Genomic DNA, 17,224 nt, shown 5'->3' with positions numbered 1-17,224 from the left:
ACACAGTTCAGTGTATAGTGCTCAAGAGTCTGCTATGAGTCTAGTTGCCGCTGCTTAGAATTTTTAGTGTAGAGGTTGTCACTGACCACTGACCCAGTTATCAAAAAAATCATCATTTTTATTCCCTGCTCCTCCTTTAAACATGTTAACTGGAGAGATAAATGTTCATGGTTATAACATCACAGGGTCAACATTTGTATGTTAAATTCTACTCCCTTGTGTAGTTCCAGGCTTGGGCCTTTAAGCTTTAAGCCATTTACCCAACTATTGCAGCCTGCTATAAAACATTTATCTTTCCCTGCCAACGACTGATATGCTGTGTACAGGCGATTGGACATTCCGTCAACAAAACCATGGATTTATTTCCTTTGGATGTTGGCTCAAACTTGTCTTGCATACACACGGTCACGCAAATGATGTCCGAATGTCAAGAACGTGGTGACGTACAAGACGTATGATGGGACTAGAAAAAGGAAATTCAATAGCCAGTGTGGCTCTTCTGCTTGATTCCAAGCATGCGTGGAATTTTGTGCATTGGAATTGCGTACACACAGTCGGAATCCAGCTCTCAGATTTTTATTGTCGGAAATTCTGACAGAAAACGTCTGATGGAGCCTATACATGGTCAGAACAAGCTCACATCGAACATTTGTTATCGGAAATCGTGTGCAATAGAGTGCAAGGAGAGGAAAGGAATAAGGACTTTGATTAACCCAAATGGTGGCAAGAACTTAAGTCTCCCTGTCTTCCCAGCAATTGGGCGGGGTAGTTTTCTTGGATGCTGATGAGTAGTAGCCCCACTCACTGGACTTGATGGCGTGGAGCAAGAGAGAACCTGTGCTGAAGAGGGAGAGCCACTTTGGAAGTTGTTGTTGCTGTCCAAGAACTGAGCTGTGTGACTGGGGTGAGTGCTGCTGAGCAGGAACCTAGAGTGCAGCCCAGCAATACCAACAAACGGCCACTGCCCTGACCTATAACTGTCTTTTGCAGCAAGGAGCGCATGGAAGGGAAATGCATATCAAGCAAAACCAAAGAAAATTCCCAGCTTAATGTAATGACCAGCCTACACCAACCAAATTATCAGTTTGCTTTAAAAACAGGGGTTTCGTTTGCACCCATTTACAAATACATGCGTAAGCTGCAGAGCCATTTCACAGCACCCCAGTATCATCTGCAGTCCTAACTCTATAGATAGCCTCCACAGTGGAATTACATGCATATAATAGATAGATAGAGGGTGGGTAAGCTTGGAGGGAGCCCATCCCTCCTTAACTACCTCAATACTGAGCACTTTCACCACCTTCCTTCTCAGATCAATCTTCAGCTTTCCGTGCTCTCGTATTTTGAATGACAATTACTCAGTCATGCAATTTTTATAATTTTGTTCACACAAATAGGCTTTCTTTTGGTGGTATTTATTCACCACTGTTTTTTGTTTTATCTTTTGCAATATAAGCAAAAAAAGAGCAAACATTTAAAAAAAAAAAAAATATTTTCTACTTTCAGTTTTAAAAGAAATCCAATAAAAATGCTAAATTTCGGATCAAATATTTACCGTCATTTTCCATTCCCGATAGACTCCATGGCAGCATACGTGTGGGTTAACCATGCCTCCACTCCACTCCAATAGGACCCCTCTCCCATAAATCTTTGCTTCTGCCATAGAGTCTATCAGGAAAGGAAAATGACTGTGTTTGATAGGAAATTTTCAGTTTTCCTGACAGACTGCATGGCAGCATACGTGTGGGAAATAATTCGCCGTACACACCCGGGTGGGCAAAATTTTGAGCAAAGAAAGTTTAACACCATCAACCGACAGTACTTGTAAACCAAATTTAACTTAATGTCTACTACATTTCCATTGATCCATCAGGGCATCCTCGCCCGAAAAACCTCCACATGTAGAGACCATTCATTGTGGACTCTGGAAACAAAATCTGTTTGAATATTTTGGACTCTGGGAACATACACCGCTGAGCTGTAGGCTCGACTCAAGCCCAAGACATAATTGGCTCCACTTCCTGTAATAGGGAACAGGCTAGGAGTCCCCAGGCTGTCTTTTAATGTAGGAGACCGCCGTAGAGTTGACTAGCCTAAGAGCACTGATGCTCCCTTTGTTTGTTTGTCTACCTTTGGCCTGAAATCTGCTTCCTGGCTCCCACTGCTGGAAAAACTCCTTCCAGAAAGGCTGTCTTCTCCAGCTTCCACTTGATCCTCGGATCCATAGACACCATAGTACCAATCATTTTTGACACCAAAAGACGCGCAGGTGGGAAAAAGACCAAGCCAGAAGTATTCAGATCCAAAACATCGGAATCCAGAGCCAAGACGATGATTAAAGATTATATTGAACTGAGCCCCAATGCCCACAAGAGCATTTTTTATGTTTTGTTGCCTCGCAACCTGGAATTAACATGTATTGTTTGAGGATTTGCATCATTTAAATAACAGAAAAAGTCAACGTGCACAACTATTCACCCCCCTAAAGTCAATACTTTGGTGAGCCACTTTTTGTGGCTATCATAGCTCCAAGTCGCTTTGGATAAGTCTCTATGAGCTTGCCACATCTTACCACTGGGATTTTTGCCCATTCCTCCTTGCAAAACTTCTCCTGCTCGTTCAAGTTCGATGATTTGTGCTTGTGAACAGCAATCTTTAAGTCTGACCACAGATTTTCTATTGTATTGAGGTCTGGGCTTTGACTATTCCAACACATTTACATGTTTCCCCTTAAACCACTCAAGTGTTGATTTAGCAGTGTGTTTGACCTCTGTCCTAGCCTCAAATCACACAGAGTTGTACAGGTTTTGCTCACGAATATCTCTGTATTTAACACCATCCATTGTCCCCTCAACTCTGGCCAGTTTCTCAGTCCTGTCTGCTGAAATGGTGTCCTTTGGGTGATGTGATGTGTTGGGTTTTTGCCAGTGTTTTCTTTAAACGTTCAATTTTAGCCTCATCAGACCAGAGCACCTTCCTCCATACATTTTGGGAGTCTCCCTCAAGCTTTTTCGCAAACTCAAAACGTGCCATTTTGTTTTTTTGCTGAAAGTAATGGCTTTCTTCTGGCCACTTGGCCATAAAGTCCAACTCTTTGGAACGTATGGCTTATTGTCATCCTATGTACAGATACACCAGTCTCTGTTGTGGAACTCAGCAGCTCCTCCGGGTTTACCTTAGGTCTCTGTGCTGCCTCTCTGATTAATGCTCTCCTTGCCCTGTCTGCGAGTTTGGGTGTGCAGCCGTCTCTTGGCAGGTTTGCTGTTGTGCCATGTTCTTTCCGTTTAGTTATGATAGATTTGATGGTGCTCCTAGGGATCATCAAAGATTTGGATCTTTTTTTTTAACCTAACCCTGACTTGTACTTCTCAACAACATTGTCCCTTACTTGTTTGGAGAGTTCATTGGTCTTTATGGCAGTGTTTGGTTATTGGGCACATGAAGGTAAGCATCTTAAGTCTATTAGAAACAGTCACCTGGCTGGGGCCCCTAGGAATCAGGGACGATGTTTCCACTTTGAACTTCTCCTTTGTTTAAAATTGTCTCAGGTGTGCAAGGTCTAAAACCCGCCTCCACAAGCCATTCCTCTTCATGATCATAAGAGGGCCGAGCACCTGCCCTGAAGTCTCTTGCATTCAGAGACTGGCACAGCAGCACTTTGCAAAACCAGCGACTTAGGCAAATCATGAAAATATGCTTTCTTTACCTCAGCATGAGGCAAAATGAATCAGAGAAGCTGAAGGACTTCTGATGGACCATGCATGGCTCGCATTGCTGTCAAACAAATCCAGTGACAAGGGAGCCGGGGATGGGGCCAAGTCCTACTGTCTGTGTCAGTGAACGCAGCAGCAAGACTTGGGAGCCGCTTGCACAGGTGCTCCCATGTAAAGTGTCTCTTCGTGGGGCACCCAATGAAGGAGAGGAGCCAGGAGCGCTGCTGGGACACCCCAGAAGAGGAGGTTCGGGGCCGCTCTGTGCAAAACCCTTGCACAGAGCAGGTAAGTATGACATGTTTGTTATTTTACAATATAAAAAAATCCTTTGCAATCACTTTAACAATAAGAAATTCAGTTTTGAGATGATACTGAGTTTTGACATGGATAATATAACAAACATTGCACATTGTACAGTATGTTATAGAGAAGAAATATTTATGCGACTGATTTTAGCTAATACTAAAGATATTATCTGGGACTTTATTTTAGGTAAACTAGGACCTGCTTGCCTATATGTGCTATCACAATATGTCACTGGATTCGTAAGATTACTCCTATCTTGTAAGATATTTGGACTTGTGTTTGCTGCCATTGATTGATCATAGAATTATTTCACTTATTTGTATAATGACTAGGAAGTCCCTAGTCATTATAAAAATAAGTGCAATAATCAGCCCGGCCCATAAGACTGGCGTTACACTAAAAGTGTAACGTAAGCAGGCGGGGATTCTTTTCGTGCAGGAGACGGGAGGAGGCTGTTTTTGTGCAGGTAGGGCGGCTTTTTTGCTGCCCCCTTGAAAAGTGTCGCCCTAGGCCAAGATACAGCATTGTGTGCAGCCACAATCCACCGCTAGTAAAAGAGCTGGAAGAAGGAGCGGAAACCCGGCAAGAAGAACCGAAGAGGGGGACAAGACCCCCGAAGTCGGAAGAAGAGGCAGCGACAGAAGACCGGGCCACCGCTAGTAAAAGAGCTATAGGAAGAAAGCGGAGGCCCGGCAAGAAGAACCGAAGAGGGGTATGAAGAAGAAAGCCGGGCTCCTCCGCTAGTAAAAGAGCTAGCAGAAGATAGCGCGGGAGTCCGCCGAGAAGACCCCTAAGACGAAAGAAGATCCCGGAGCTGTGCAATAAATTATTTTAAAACCTTGTGCTGTGTTTTATTTACATTTTTTTCCCCAGGTTAATGGGTAGGGGTACATTTTACCCCATACTCATTCACTTAGGGTGGGGGGCCCCTTAAAGGGGGCTCCCAGATTCCGATAAGCCCCCCAACCACAGACCCCGACAACCAACAGCCAGGCTTGTCGGGAAGAGGCCCTTGTCCTCATCAACATGGGGACAAGGTGCTTTGGGGTGGGGGGCCCCCCTTCCCCAAAGCATCCCCTATGTTTAGGGCACGCAGCCTGGTACGGTTCAGCAGGGGGGGGGGCTCGCTCGTCCCCACCCCCTTTCCTGACCGGCCGGGCTGCGTGCTCAGATAAGGGTCTGATATGGGCTTTGGGGAGACCCCCACGCTGTTTTTTCTGGCTTAGGGCTTCCCCTTTAAGTCCATACCAGGTGACGGGGCCAGCGAGGTGTCAATCTCACCAACGAAGGTGGCGACATTGACTTCCTTCGCTAGTCCCGTCTACCTTGAGCCGTGTTCAAAATGATCCAGACTTTTGAGAAAAAAATAGTAGGATAGTCTGATCGTGTGTACGCGGCATTAGTGTCAAAGTCAAAATGTTGAAGAACTTGCTTACTTTGACTGCATCCAGAGAATAGCCATTCGCAACTGAATGATCACTCAGGTTGGACCGTCCCTCTCTCACAAGGCCTAGCAGCCAACAAGGTGCTTACTCAGGAACAAGTCTCTGCCACAGACATTGTTGTAGAACGTACACGATAATGTCTCTGCCACAGACGTTGTTGTAGAACACATAGGGAAACTAAGCTTGAAAACACTCGTAGGATACCTGGATCTTTCAGCCAGCTTGGCGATATCCACAAGACCAGATTCTCTCTGGTACTTTAGCCCTTCCAGGCTCTTACTAAGAAACCAACCAGTACGTGGTCTTATTCTGAAAAGTCCTCCCCTGGAATGCTTGAAGTCACTGGGTCTATCCCAAACCGGAGACGGCACCCAACCACCTCAGAATCCTTCTTTAGTTTCCTTGCCTTGGGCTAGCCAGCCCCGAGACATCAAAATCGGGTGGATCCGCACCCCAGGCCATAGTCTTCCTGAGTGCTGGTCAGGAGGACCAGGACCATGAAGTCAGTACATCATTCTGGACCGGAACCCCGAACCACGTGACATCTGCATCTTAAATACCCTCTCCAAGATAGCACAGTGAGAGTGCCACTCCCACTGGGCCGGCTCCGAGAGAGAGTAACTTAAGCACCTAACCAGACCATAGTTCCATGCCTGCCAGAAGAGACAGTGCCCCCTGTGACCAGGCTGAACATCTCACAGTCCAGTCAGACTGATGCTGAAGTCTAAATTTAGACAACTGTACCCAGGCCAAACTGCAGTTCAGGCATAACTTTAACTTTGAAAAACCGCATAGCGTGTGCTCTTCAGCAGCCGCCGCTACATTTACAAAGGCAGATTCCCATTCTGCCTCTGTACTAGCTGATTGCGGGTCAATGACTCGTATGCATGCTCCCGCAGCTTACAGCGGCACAAAAGCATGTCGGTGCGCACCCGTGTTTGCACACGCCCGCCCTCAACTGAACCTGCAGGAGCCGACGTACAATGATACAATACGCGCAGGAGAGCCAACCTGGCAGTCGTTAACTGGTTAAATAAATACTGTACAATTCAATACAATTAACAATATATTTATACTATACCTCTGAAAAGGGGAAGACAGCGCTTACCCCACCACCCACCATATGCGGGAGCATGCATTCTGCTTTAGGCCAATACTTTTATGGATGATGGAAACCCAGATTAGTTCCAAGCCAAAGGTTTATCTACAAATATTATTATTATGTAGGAGCCACAATAAAATTTAAAGAATAAGTATCACTTGTACAATATTTAGTTCCAGATGGAAACTTTTGGTGTGACCCCTCACCTTCATCTGCATTCCTCTTACCCATGCTTAACTTGGGCAAGTGCTGTAAGCCAGAGACAGGCACTAATTAGTACAGCAGCCATATTCTTGCTAGCTGTGGGGTCAGGCAGCCTTGTGTCAAGGGAGAGAAACCTGTCTGACATCACAGCTAGGAGGATAGGACAAAGTACTACATGTACTTTATCCCATAAGGAACTGAATACTGTAGAGAAAAAAGCGATGCTTCTTCTTTAACACTATTCTCATTAACAAATTATCTTGTAGAGCTGTACTGAACAGTGCAGAAAGAAACAAGTCATATTTAGCGTTATCACTGCAAAAAATAACATTTTCATTTTTTTAACTTAGGTTATAAAAACATCAAGTCAAACATCTGAAACTTCAATACCACCATTATCTAAGGAAGAAGAGCACTTTCTGGCATACATGTGGAGAGCTCATGTTGAGTCAATTAACACAGGACTTCCACGCTGTTATAAAAGGTAACAGAAGACCAAAGTAATTAAAAACGCAGTATATATAAAAATGAATAAGTATTTTTATTAAAGATTAATTCCAAGCAAGCACGTAAATACATAGTTAAATTATATGTGAACTGCCTTACCAGCCAAAAAGATTTGTAATTCTGGTCAGTTACTCTTGTAAATTAAGCCCCCCTGTCATATAGTCTTGCCAACTCTTTCACTGTATTCTGTACTTCAGTTAGATAAAACAGCCTAGTTTAGATAGATGCCAGAGCTTCAAGCAGATACCTTTAGTGAGCACTCATAAAGCAACAAATATGAGGTCACCTTAATATAGGTGTAGTGCTACCACCGTAGGAGGGTATGTAAATGCCAGGATCTTTTTCCCAGTAGTTTAATTGCAGCCAAGCACACAATTTTCTTCTGACTCAGTAACCAGTCTAGGGGTATGTTTTTGATGGTTTAACCACTTCATCCCCAGAGGATTTGGCCATTTTTTGCGATACGCCACTGTATCGCTTTAACTGACAATTGCGCAGTCGTGCGAAAATGTACCCAAACAAAATTGACATCCTTTTTTCCCACAAATTGAGATTTATTTTGGGGGTATTTGATGATCTCTGCACTTTTTATTTTTTGTGCTATATACACTTACTTTTTGCTATAATAAATATCTCCACTTTTTTAAATAAAAAGCAAATTTTTTCCTCAGTTTAGGCCGATATGCATTCTTCTACATGTAGCACTCTCTACCATAAGGTAGGTGCTAGAATAAGATTTTTCTGGGTTTAAGATATCAGTGTAGGCAAATTTAGTCAGGCCTGTGCTTTGGGTTAGGCATGTTTGTTTTGATTTGAAATTGGGAGTGTTTAGTGTAGTGGTGGGTGTGACCACCTGTGCTCCGACTCAGAGGCACATCCCCTGCTTTCAGGATGATTGTTCTGGAACAGAGGTTGGACCTGAGGTTTGAGTGGAAGGCAGCTCATGAGAGGAGCTCTGACCAATTAGTATTCGGTATTGGCAGGAGGCAGGCCTCCCATATAAGCTGGGGTCACATGCTGCTAGGGAGATTCTGGCAGTACAGGAGAAATGGAGAATGGAGTTTTAGGTAGCTGCCGCAGGGCGTCCCCATGTGGGGGGCGCGCCAAGCACGGAGGAGGGATGGAGGAGCTGCTAGGATGTATTCCTGGATAAAGATCTTCACCATGGAGTTGGTACCAAGCTGCTGTGACTGGGGAACACAGGACTTGCACTTTGGAGAAGGTCGGTGAAGGAGAAGCAATAGTAGAACTGATGAGAGTAGATGAGAGTAGAACAAAGTTCTGTGACCGGGGAACACAGAACTTGCACTTTGGAGAAGGGCAGTGTGAAAGAAGCAAAAGAAGAAATGTTGTCAGTAGTGCAGAATGCTGTGGCTGGGAATGCAGCGTTTGCAGTTATGGACTGACCGGGAACAGTAGTCTGCTTGTTGCCACGTGCTGGGCCGTCAGGGAGAGGTACCGAATATCTCTGGCCTGGTAAAGCACTTTGGTAATACCTTCCAAGAGACTGTGTAGCTACCAAATTCACTGAACCGCCGGGGAGAGGTTTTGTATGCTTCTGGCTTATTGATTTGCTGAAGCAACACCATTCAAGAGACTTTATTACAGTAATAAAGTACAGCCAGCAAACTGGGGTTATTCAGAATGATCCTTTCTATCTTACTGGAAGTGATGATACAGGAGTCTAACAGTTTTGCAGTAGAGGATTTGTACAAGAAGAGAGGAATCTAGAGGAGTGATAATCTGAAGGAGTGCGTGCAGAGGAAAAGGAGCAATAGTCTGCAGTGAAGATATGCAGGAGAAGACTGTGAATGTTAGAAGTGCATCATTTTCAGGTCTAAAGCTGCTAATCAATGTTCTACAAATATGATGACAATCCAATAAGTGCTATGGGCATCCCTTATCTTCCTTTACCCCAACCAAGTTGTATCCCGCAATAAACGCAACAAAACTACGCAAATAACTGCTCATTGTCTCAGAAGTGATAGATGGGGGTCTGGCAGCAGGGTGATTTGGTGGATGTTAGTTACTAGTGGTAACCAACCGCTACATACATATTTTTGGTAATACAAATCGCAATAAGCATATATTCTTTGGTTTGTGCAAAAGTTATAGCATCTACAAAATAAGGGAAAGATTTATGGCATTTTTATTATTATTATTATTTTTTTTTACTAGTAATGGTGGTGATCATCGATTTTTATCAGGACTGCAACATGGCAGACAGATCGACACATTTTTGGGACCATTGGCACTTATACAGCGATGCATTGATGCACTGATGCACTGATTACTGTGTAAATGTCACTGTCAGGGAAGAGGTTAACAGTAGGGGGCGATAAAGGGGTTAACTGTGTTACCTAGGGAGGGGGTGGGACTGCCTGGGTGAGGGGAGGGATCGTTGTTCATACTTAGTATTACAACAGATCGCTCTCCTCACCCCTGACAGCACAGAAATCTGTCTGTTTACATTGACAGATCTCCATTCTGTCTCTGTGTGGAGCAATCGCGAGTGCTCGGCAGTCATCGCGAGCGCCCTCTAGTGTGTAAAAGGCGAACTGATGTATAGCTATGACGGTTTGCCCAGGGGAGCCAACCTACCGCCGTATAACTGAGGAGCCTGGACAGGAAGGGGTTAATAAGAACTTGGATAGGTAGTGGGTTATGGTAGGACACTTTAGTAACAATTTGAGGACACTGAACTTTCTCTTCAAAACTGTAAACCAAATCCTTACACAAGCTGATCTTTGTAGCAACACTTTGAAAAGATCAATCTTCCTCCTTGGACATCTGAGAAAAGTCTTTTTATTAAACATGAAATAGGCAGCTCTTTAGGACACCAGACACAATGTTCCCTTTAAACCCACTGACTCATAGCATAGGAGAGATGGCAACAACAGTCTCTAGGATCACTCACACCAATCTGTACTCACTAATGTCCTTGGAAAATTGGTTGCCTCTTTCCAATATCCTCCAGACACTTTCACCCTGTGGTAGCAGACTAGATCCTTAAGCGATAGCCCCTCAGTCAGCTTCAGCAACTCAGCAAAGTAGGCCTCCAGCTAGCTCCACTGAGACCTCGATAACCCACAGGCACATGGCAGAAATGCCTACGGGGCTAACAGCTCCCTTAGGCTGTGATCTTCTCCTCATGGAAAAGGGCCAGGCTCCTGGTCTTAGAGTATTTATACACACTCCCAGTCACCATATGGACTCATCTTCCCAGAGATTGGACAGGGCTGCATAAATATTCAGCTGCTGATTAGACTCTTCCTGCCCACTAACTTCCAGGAAATTTCTGGACAACCAGGGGGAAGCAGTCAGTCCTGTAGCCACTGAAACAAAGGACAGATCAGAACAATCAAACACTGCTATACTGGTTACAGTGAGAGTGCATGTGATCAGCACAGGGACAATCAGCACTGTCCAGACAGAGAGTCAAGGGTTATGCAGCCTCATAGGACAGTCAGAGGAGAATAACAACTCCTCCTACAAGCTTTAACCAGTGTAGGGGATCAGAGGGGTGAAGAGCTGTCTCAGAGGCGGTCCAGTAAAATAAAAGTGGCTTTATTCAGCAAAATAGCAAAAAAAAAAAAACATAAGACCAGACAGACTTGTCTTATCACACGGATGTGCACACAGGCACAGCTCATAGTTCAGCAGCCCCACAGGCTTACAGGTAACAGTTCATGGCTCCAAACAGAGCTACAGTCTTTTTGTGGTTAAGCTCACCCATCAGGTACACCATCCAGCAATGGACATTTCCACACAGCGTGCTGCTGTGTCTCTCTCCCCTCTGACACTTTCAGCACACCTGATCATAAGCAGGTCTGAAGGGGAAATACCTGCCTTCTTCGATTAACCCCTTCTTAACCCAGCCCCAGGCTGACACTCTACACCAGACACTGATAGAAGTCACAAGACTACTATATACTGCTGACAAGAAAAGGTATTTAGCAGTTTATATGTACTAATAGACGTGCACAACGAAAAAAATAGTTTTGTTTCATTTTGATTTGTTAATCTAGTTATTTATTTTAGTTCAATTCAGTTGATTCATTCAATTCGTATTCGGAATTCATATTCAGAATTCGTAATTGGAATTGTCTGCTTTTCTCAATTTGAAAACGTTAAATTTTTCAAGTCGGTCGAAGCGAAAATTTTAAATTGTATTCGATTTGAATGCAGCAAAATGAACAAACACAAGAAAAATCTTCATCAAATGATTACAATGACTCTTTAAATCACCTTTGGCCTAACAAAAGCAGCATTATTTCGAAATGGTATTCTAATAACACACATAGGGGGTTATTTACGAAAGGCAAATCCACTTTGCACTACAAGTGCAAACTACAAGTGCAGAGTGCAATTGAAATTGCACTGAAAGTGCACTTGGAAGTGCAGTAGTAGTATTTGGAGCATTCGGTAAAATTTGTTTATACTGTAATTCGGTTATTCAGATATATCCAAATAATGAAAAATTTGTCAGAATATTAATTCGGAATAAAATGAACCACACATGTCTATTTACTAAAATAATTGCATTTCCATGTTTTGTGTACTGTGCAAGACTAGATATAGTGAATGCAGGGTCCTAGGTTTATTAACACATTAAGGTAACACTAAAAAGTGCACATTATGGCAATTTGGCAATGCATAGTTTTTTTTTTTTTTTTGTTATCGTTAGAAATTGTGTTACAGGAAATTGTTTAGCTCATTACTACAGTAAGTTGGATTCACTCTCAGGCTCGGTTCACACAGGGGGCAACACGACTTTCAACACGACTTTTGGAGGCAACTTGGACATGACTTGAACACGACTTGGGGCGACTTACAACACGACTTTAAGTCGCCCCAGGCCAGGCGACTTTTGCCGTGGCCAATCAGAGAATGAGCTCTCAAGGGGGAACTCCACGCCAAATAAAAAAAAAAAAACGGCGTGGGTTCCCCCTCCGAGAGCATACCAGGCCCTTAGGTCTAGTATGGATTTTAAGGGGAACCCCCTACGCCGAAAAAAACGGCATGGGTGTGCCCCCAGATCCATACCAGACCCTTATCCGAGCACGCTACCCAGCCGGCCAGGAAAGGGGGTGGGGACGAGCAAACGGCCCCCACCTCCTGAGCCGTACAAGGCGGCATGCCCTCAACATGGAGGGTGCCTTGGGGAAGGGGGGTACGCGCCCCCCCCACCGCAAAGCACCTTGTCCCCATGTTGATGAGGACAAGGGCCTCTTCCCGACAACCCGTTGGTTGTCGGGGTCTGCGGGCGGGGTGCTTATCGGAATCCATGAGCCCCCTTTAATAAGAGGGCCGCCGGATCCTGGCCCCCACCCTATGTGAATGAGTATGGGGTACAATGTACCCCTACCCATTCACCTGTGAAAAAAAAACAAAAAACCACAACACACCAATGGCCAGGGTTGTCGGGAAGAGGCCCTTGTCCTCATCAACATGGGGACAAGGTGCTTTGGGGTGGGGTTCTCCTTAAACTCCATACCAGATCTAAGGGCCTGGTATTCTCTAGGAGTTCCCTCTTGAGAGCTGATAATTCTGTAAAAGTCACCTCCGCATAGACGGAGATCCAACTTGGAGGCGACCTCCATTGAAATTAATGGGTACCAGTCGCCTACAAGTCGGATTGAAGTAGTACAGGAACCTTTTCTGAAGTCGGAGCGACTTCAGTAGTGTGCATTAAGACGGTTCTCATTCACTTACATAGATTTTTTAATGTAGCGCGACTTGTGGCGAATAGGGGCGACCTGAAGTCGGATCTGAGTCGCCCCTGTGTGAACCGGCTCTCAAACAACATCCTAAGCCTGCTCAAGTCACAGATTCCAGAGAGCTAAAACATTGCATTTATTAGTTTAGGATTTTATCTACAAAATTTCCAGAACCCATCAACTTCCATATTATAGATACATTACTTCTTAAAGTGGTATTAAACCCAACACCAACAATGTAATATATTGCAGCTTACCAATCCTTGGATATTATGGCCTGCATTTGTTTTGTTTTTTAGTTTTCCCTCTGTTTTCAGCTGGTGATCTGGCCAGTAACATACCTCCTGTATTATGCCTCATGTACACGGGACGTTTTAAAACCTCTCCTGAATGAGGGAACTTGACAGCTAGTAACCAACGGTTAAAAACATTTGTTGTACTGTGTTTAAATGACGCGTTTTGGCTTAGAAGAATTTTTTGCATTGTAAATGGTTAGAAATGTATCTCCATTTAAAAAGAATATAAATGAAACGCGGCTAAAAGTGAGTTACCCCGTTTAGATACTTTTGCACGCTGTTACAAGCATTTGGAATTTCAAATGCCAATAAACTTCTGTCCTGAACGCATTTTTTTGCTTTGAAAAAAAAATGACACCAAACTCAACTGCCTCTAAACGACTTTAAACTACTCAGTGTACATGCACAGATAAAATAACATAAACGAGAGTCCAGGAGCTGCTAAATAAAAATGCCCAACTGCCCCTAAACATCCGATGATCAGCAGCAGTGTACATGAGGCCTTAGCATTCCCCTACTCAGGATGAATGAGCACAGGGGAACCTTTGGACAGCAGCATTGTCAGTCTGGGGGGGGGGGGGGGATTGTTAAATGCACTAGCAGATTTAGATCCATTAAACAAATTGAAGCCAAACTCCAACTAACACTTTATAAGCAGTTACAGCAAACAGTTTTTTTTTTCTTTTTGGATAAAGGTTTTACAACACTGATTAAAGCTGATCATTGCAAACACCCTTGTCAGTGTTAAATGGTTTGTCTCATCCCTGTAACTGATACATTTGCAACAGAGCTTTGAAAACAACAGACTTACTGGCTAGATTACCAGGTGAAAATAAAGCAAAGAAAGCTTAAAAAAAAGAAAACAAATGCAGGGGTCCCATCCAAGAATGGGTCAGCTGCAATGTAATATGGGGTTGCTTTTGGGTTTAACCACTTGCCAACTGCCCCATAGTAGATTTACTACTACAGGGTGGCCGCGCTGTGCAGGATCACTTAAAAAATACATGATCCTGCACTTCCGAGTATTGGACGTGGGTGTGCGCTGCCGATGGCTTGCTCCCATTGTGATTTTACACTGCGGGAGCTGATCAGTGGGTCCCGTGGGTCCCGTGGATCCCATGTCCACTGACACCCGCTGATCGTTCAGTACACAGACATATTGGCAGTCTATCTATGTAAACAAGACAGATTGCCGTTCTGTCAGTACAGTAGGCATAGATCCTGTGTTCCTGTAAAGCAGAAACATTGATCCATGCCTTCCACTAGTAAAAGCACATCTCCCACTACACTGAAACATTAGCTAGCCACACAGTTAACCCTTTGATCGCCCCTAATGTTAACCCCTTCCCTGCCAGTGTCATTTGTACAGTGGTCGTGCATATTTATAGCACTGAAGCATCAAAAGTGTCAGGTGTCAGATTTGTCAACTGCAATATCACATACCCGATATAAGTCGCTGATCGCCACCAGTACTATTACCAAAAATGCGTAGCAGAATAGGTATTGGCCTGAATTGATGAAGACATTTGATTTTTTACATTTTTTTATTGGGTATGTTTTAGAGCAGAAAGCAAAAAAAAAATTATCAGTTGTTCTTTGTTTATAGCGCAAAAAATAAAAAATGCAGAGGTGGTCAAATACCACCAAAAGAAAGCTCTATTTGTGGGGAAAAAAAGAACATACATTATATTTGGGCACAGCGTCGCGCGACCGTGCCTTTGTCAGTAAAAACAGTGCCGTATCGCAAAAAATGGCCTAGTCAGGAAGGGGGGCAAATCCTCCGGAGCTGAAGTGGTTAACATTGCTTTAACTTTTAGAGATAGAGACTTTTCAAATTTTATTTTCATTGGTGTAACTAATTTTAATGAATTTCACTGTTCAGAACAGTTGTGCAGTTCCCTATAGCTACTGCTGTAAGTAATTTTCTTCAGTTGATTAATGTAAAATGCCTGTACAATCTGTTGGGAAATTAATGACTTTTAAAGTTTGAATTGTAAAGCATATATGCTGGAAACAACAAACATAAACACACTACAGCAATAGCTGTAAACCTGTGTTTCCCCTTTGTAATAACTCTTTTGACTTTTGGAAGTAACCTTATGTCTTTCTGAAGTATAAGAAAAACATGAACACTCTTTAGTCTTGCTCGAGTTTATGAAGAGCTTTGAACACTTTATGAATAAAGGCTGAAAGCAATTTTCTTGCTAAGGGGAGAGAAACATTATGAGAAACAAGTGAAACTGCGGCTTTTGAAGTTTTTCCTTTTATACCTATAATAAATAGCATAGTTTATTGCAAGACTTCTGGGTATGTCCCACTATGCATTGCAGCAAATTAGTATGTTAATCAGCAAACTTAGGCATGGCAACAGCTGAAAATTACATTTGCACTTTAGATGGATATTTTGTCCAAGCATGATCGATCACCTTGAAGTGACCAGATTGCCATCTGAGCAGTTACCATTGCTATAGGAACCTGTATAAAAGCTCTACAACTAGGCTTATCTTAGATATTTTATGTAGCACTACCCCCGTAGGAGCTGCTAGAGTATCGCCCAGATATTCCCCACTTGTGTACTAAAACCAGGCACAAAGTATTTCCACAGCCAGCTGCATACACACAATTCTGCTCGTCGGAGTCAAAGACCAGTCTAGGGGTGTTTGTTTTGTAGTTTTATTTTAGAGGAATGAAGCAATAGCCCCGACCCTTAGAGGTCTAATGGTGATCTCCAGAGTCAGGGAGAGTTGACATCCTTCTTTCTAAAGGGGGTTACCCGGCATGGTGGGTGTGATGCAAGAAGAAATGCTGGGTATCAGTCACTTTTTGAATGCGAACAAGAGATTTATTGTCTCTTAACAGAAATGTGGGAGAAAGGGTTAGGGCCAGAGTAGAGGCAATGCTGATTGGCAGACTCTGAGACTTCTATAGGAAGACAGTTATACAGTGGAAGGCGTCCAGCCGGATAACACTTCTGTATAGGTAGGACCGCTGTCTGCTTTGGCAACTAATGTTGCAACAGTCATTAACGGTAGTTGTACATAACTCTTAGTAACCCAGAACAGTCCATTTCTTATCTCACAGTATCTTACTGTAGATCTTCACTCACTGAGCTCCCAGTCTCTCACTAGACTTCCAGATCCCAATCGTCACTGGATCCCCTGAGCTCTTCCTCAGCTATTCAGCTGTATACTCCTCAAGCGTCACCCCCACTATCCTGCTGGGTCCCTCGATTGGCACTTGCTGAAGCTTTCCCACTTCCTTGCTGTCCCTGGTTGATAAGAAGACTGCTCTGGTACTTGCTCAAGCTTACTCACTGTAGTCTCTGGTAGTAAGATGGATGGTCTTGGTTCCCTGTTTGGCTGAACTTTCTAAACTTGGTTGGACTCCAATCCTGCAGTCCCAACCCTACTCTGCTTCTCCTGCTCCTGGATAAGCCTCATGCAGCCTGGCAGCCAGGTGTCCCAGGGATAGGCTTCAGGCTTCCGGCCTAGCAGCCCGGGGCAACATAAAACATGTCCACCTAGACAGCCATCCAGGTGGCACAGAACCCCGATCACCTGACTCCACCTAAATAAATAGGCTCTCCCAGCAGGCCAAGGGGCTTAAAGAAACCCTTGTCTATTGGATAAGACACCCCATCCATTCATACTCTGATCTTACATAGCACCCTGTCATTCTAATGTCACCAGTCACAGTGCCACCTAGTGGCAGAAGAGAGAAGTTGCAGCAATTCCAGAATTAGAGGGGAATCAATTGATCCTCTAACAGTTAGCCAGGAATATTACCACCTGGCAACTAAAACACCAGGGTGCTACAGAGACTTGGATAGGGTTAGGGAATTGCAGTGGGATACTCCGATAAACAAAACTATTCACAACGTGAGGACTATAGCTGATCTAAGATGGAGCCTTAGGTGAAGTCCCTTGCTGAG

General features: G+C 43.9%; 1 protein-coding gene across 1 annotated transcript in view; it reads left to right on the top strand.

Annotated features, from left to right (window-relative positions):
• The window catches only part of CUNH6orf58 (chromosome unknown C6orf58 homolog), a 93,414-nt gene that overhangs the window by 49,328 nt on the left and 26,862 nt on the right, over positions 1 to 17,224 (top strand). The window contains exon 4 of the mRNA XM_077486926.1: positions 7,121 to 7,254. Within this exon, the coding sequence (XP_077343052.1) occupies positions 7,121 to 7,254 (134 nt within the window). The remainder of the gene's footprint in view (positions 1 to 7,120; positions 7,255 to 17,224) is intronic.

Source organism: Lithobates pipiens, unplaced genomic scaffold (assembly GCF_037356315.1).
Source record: "Lithobates pipiens isolate NorthernLeopardFrog02 unplaced genomic scaffold, aLitPip1_a1.2 Scaffold_18, whole genome shotgun sequence".
Classification (NCBI taxonomy): Eukaryota; Metazoa; Chordata; class Amphibia; order Anura; family Ranidae; genus Lithobates; species Lithobates pipiens.
Note: the sequence above shows the minus strand (reverse complement) of the source record. Positions and strands in the feature narration are given on the sequence as shown.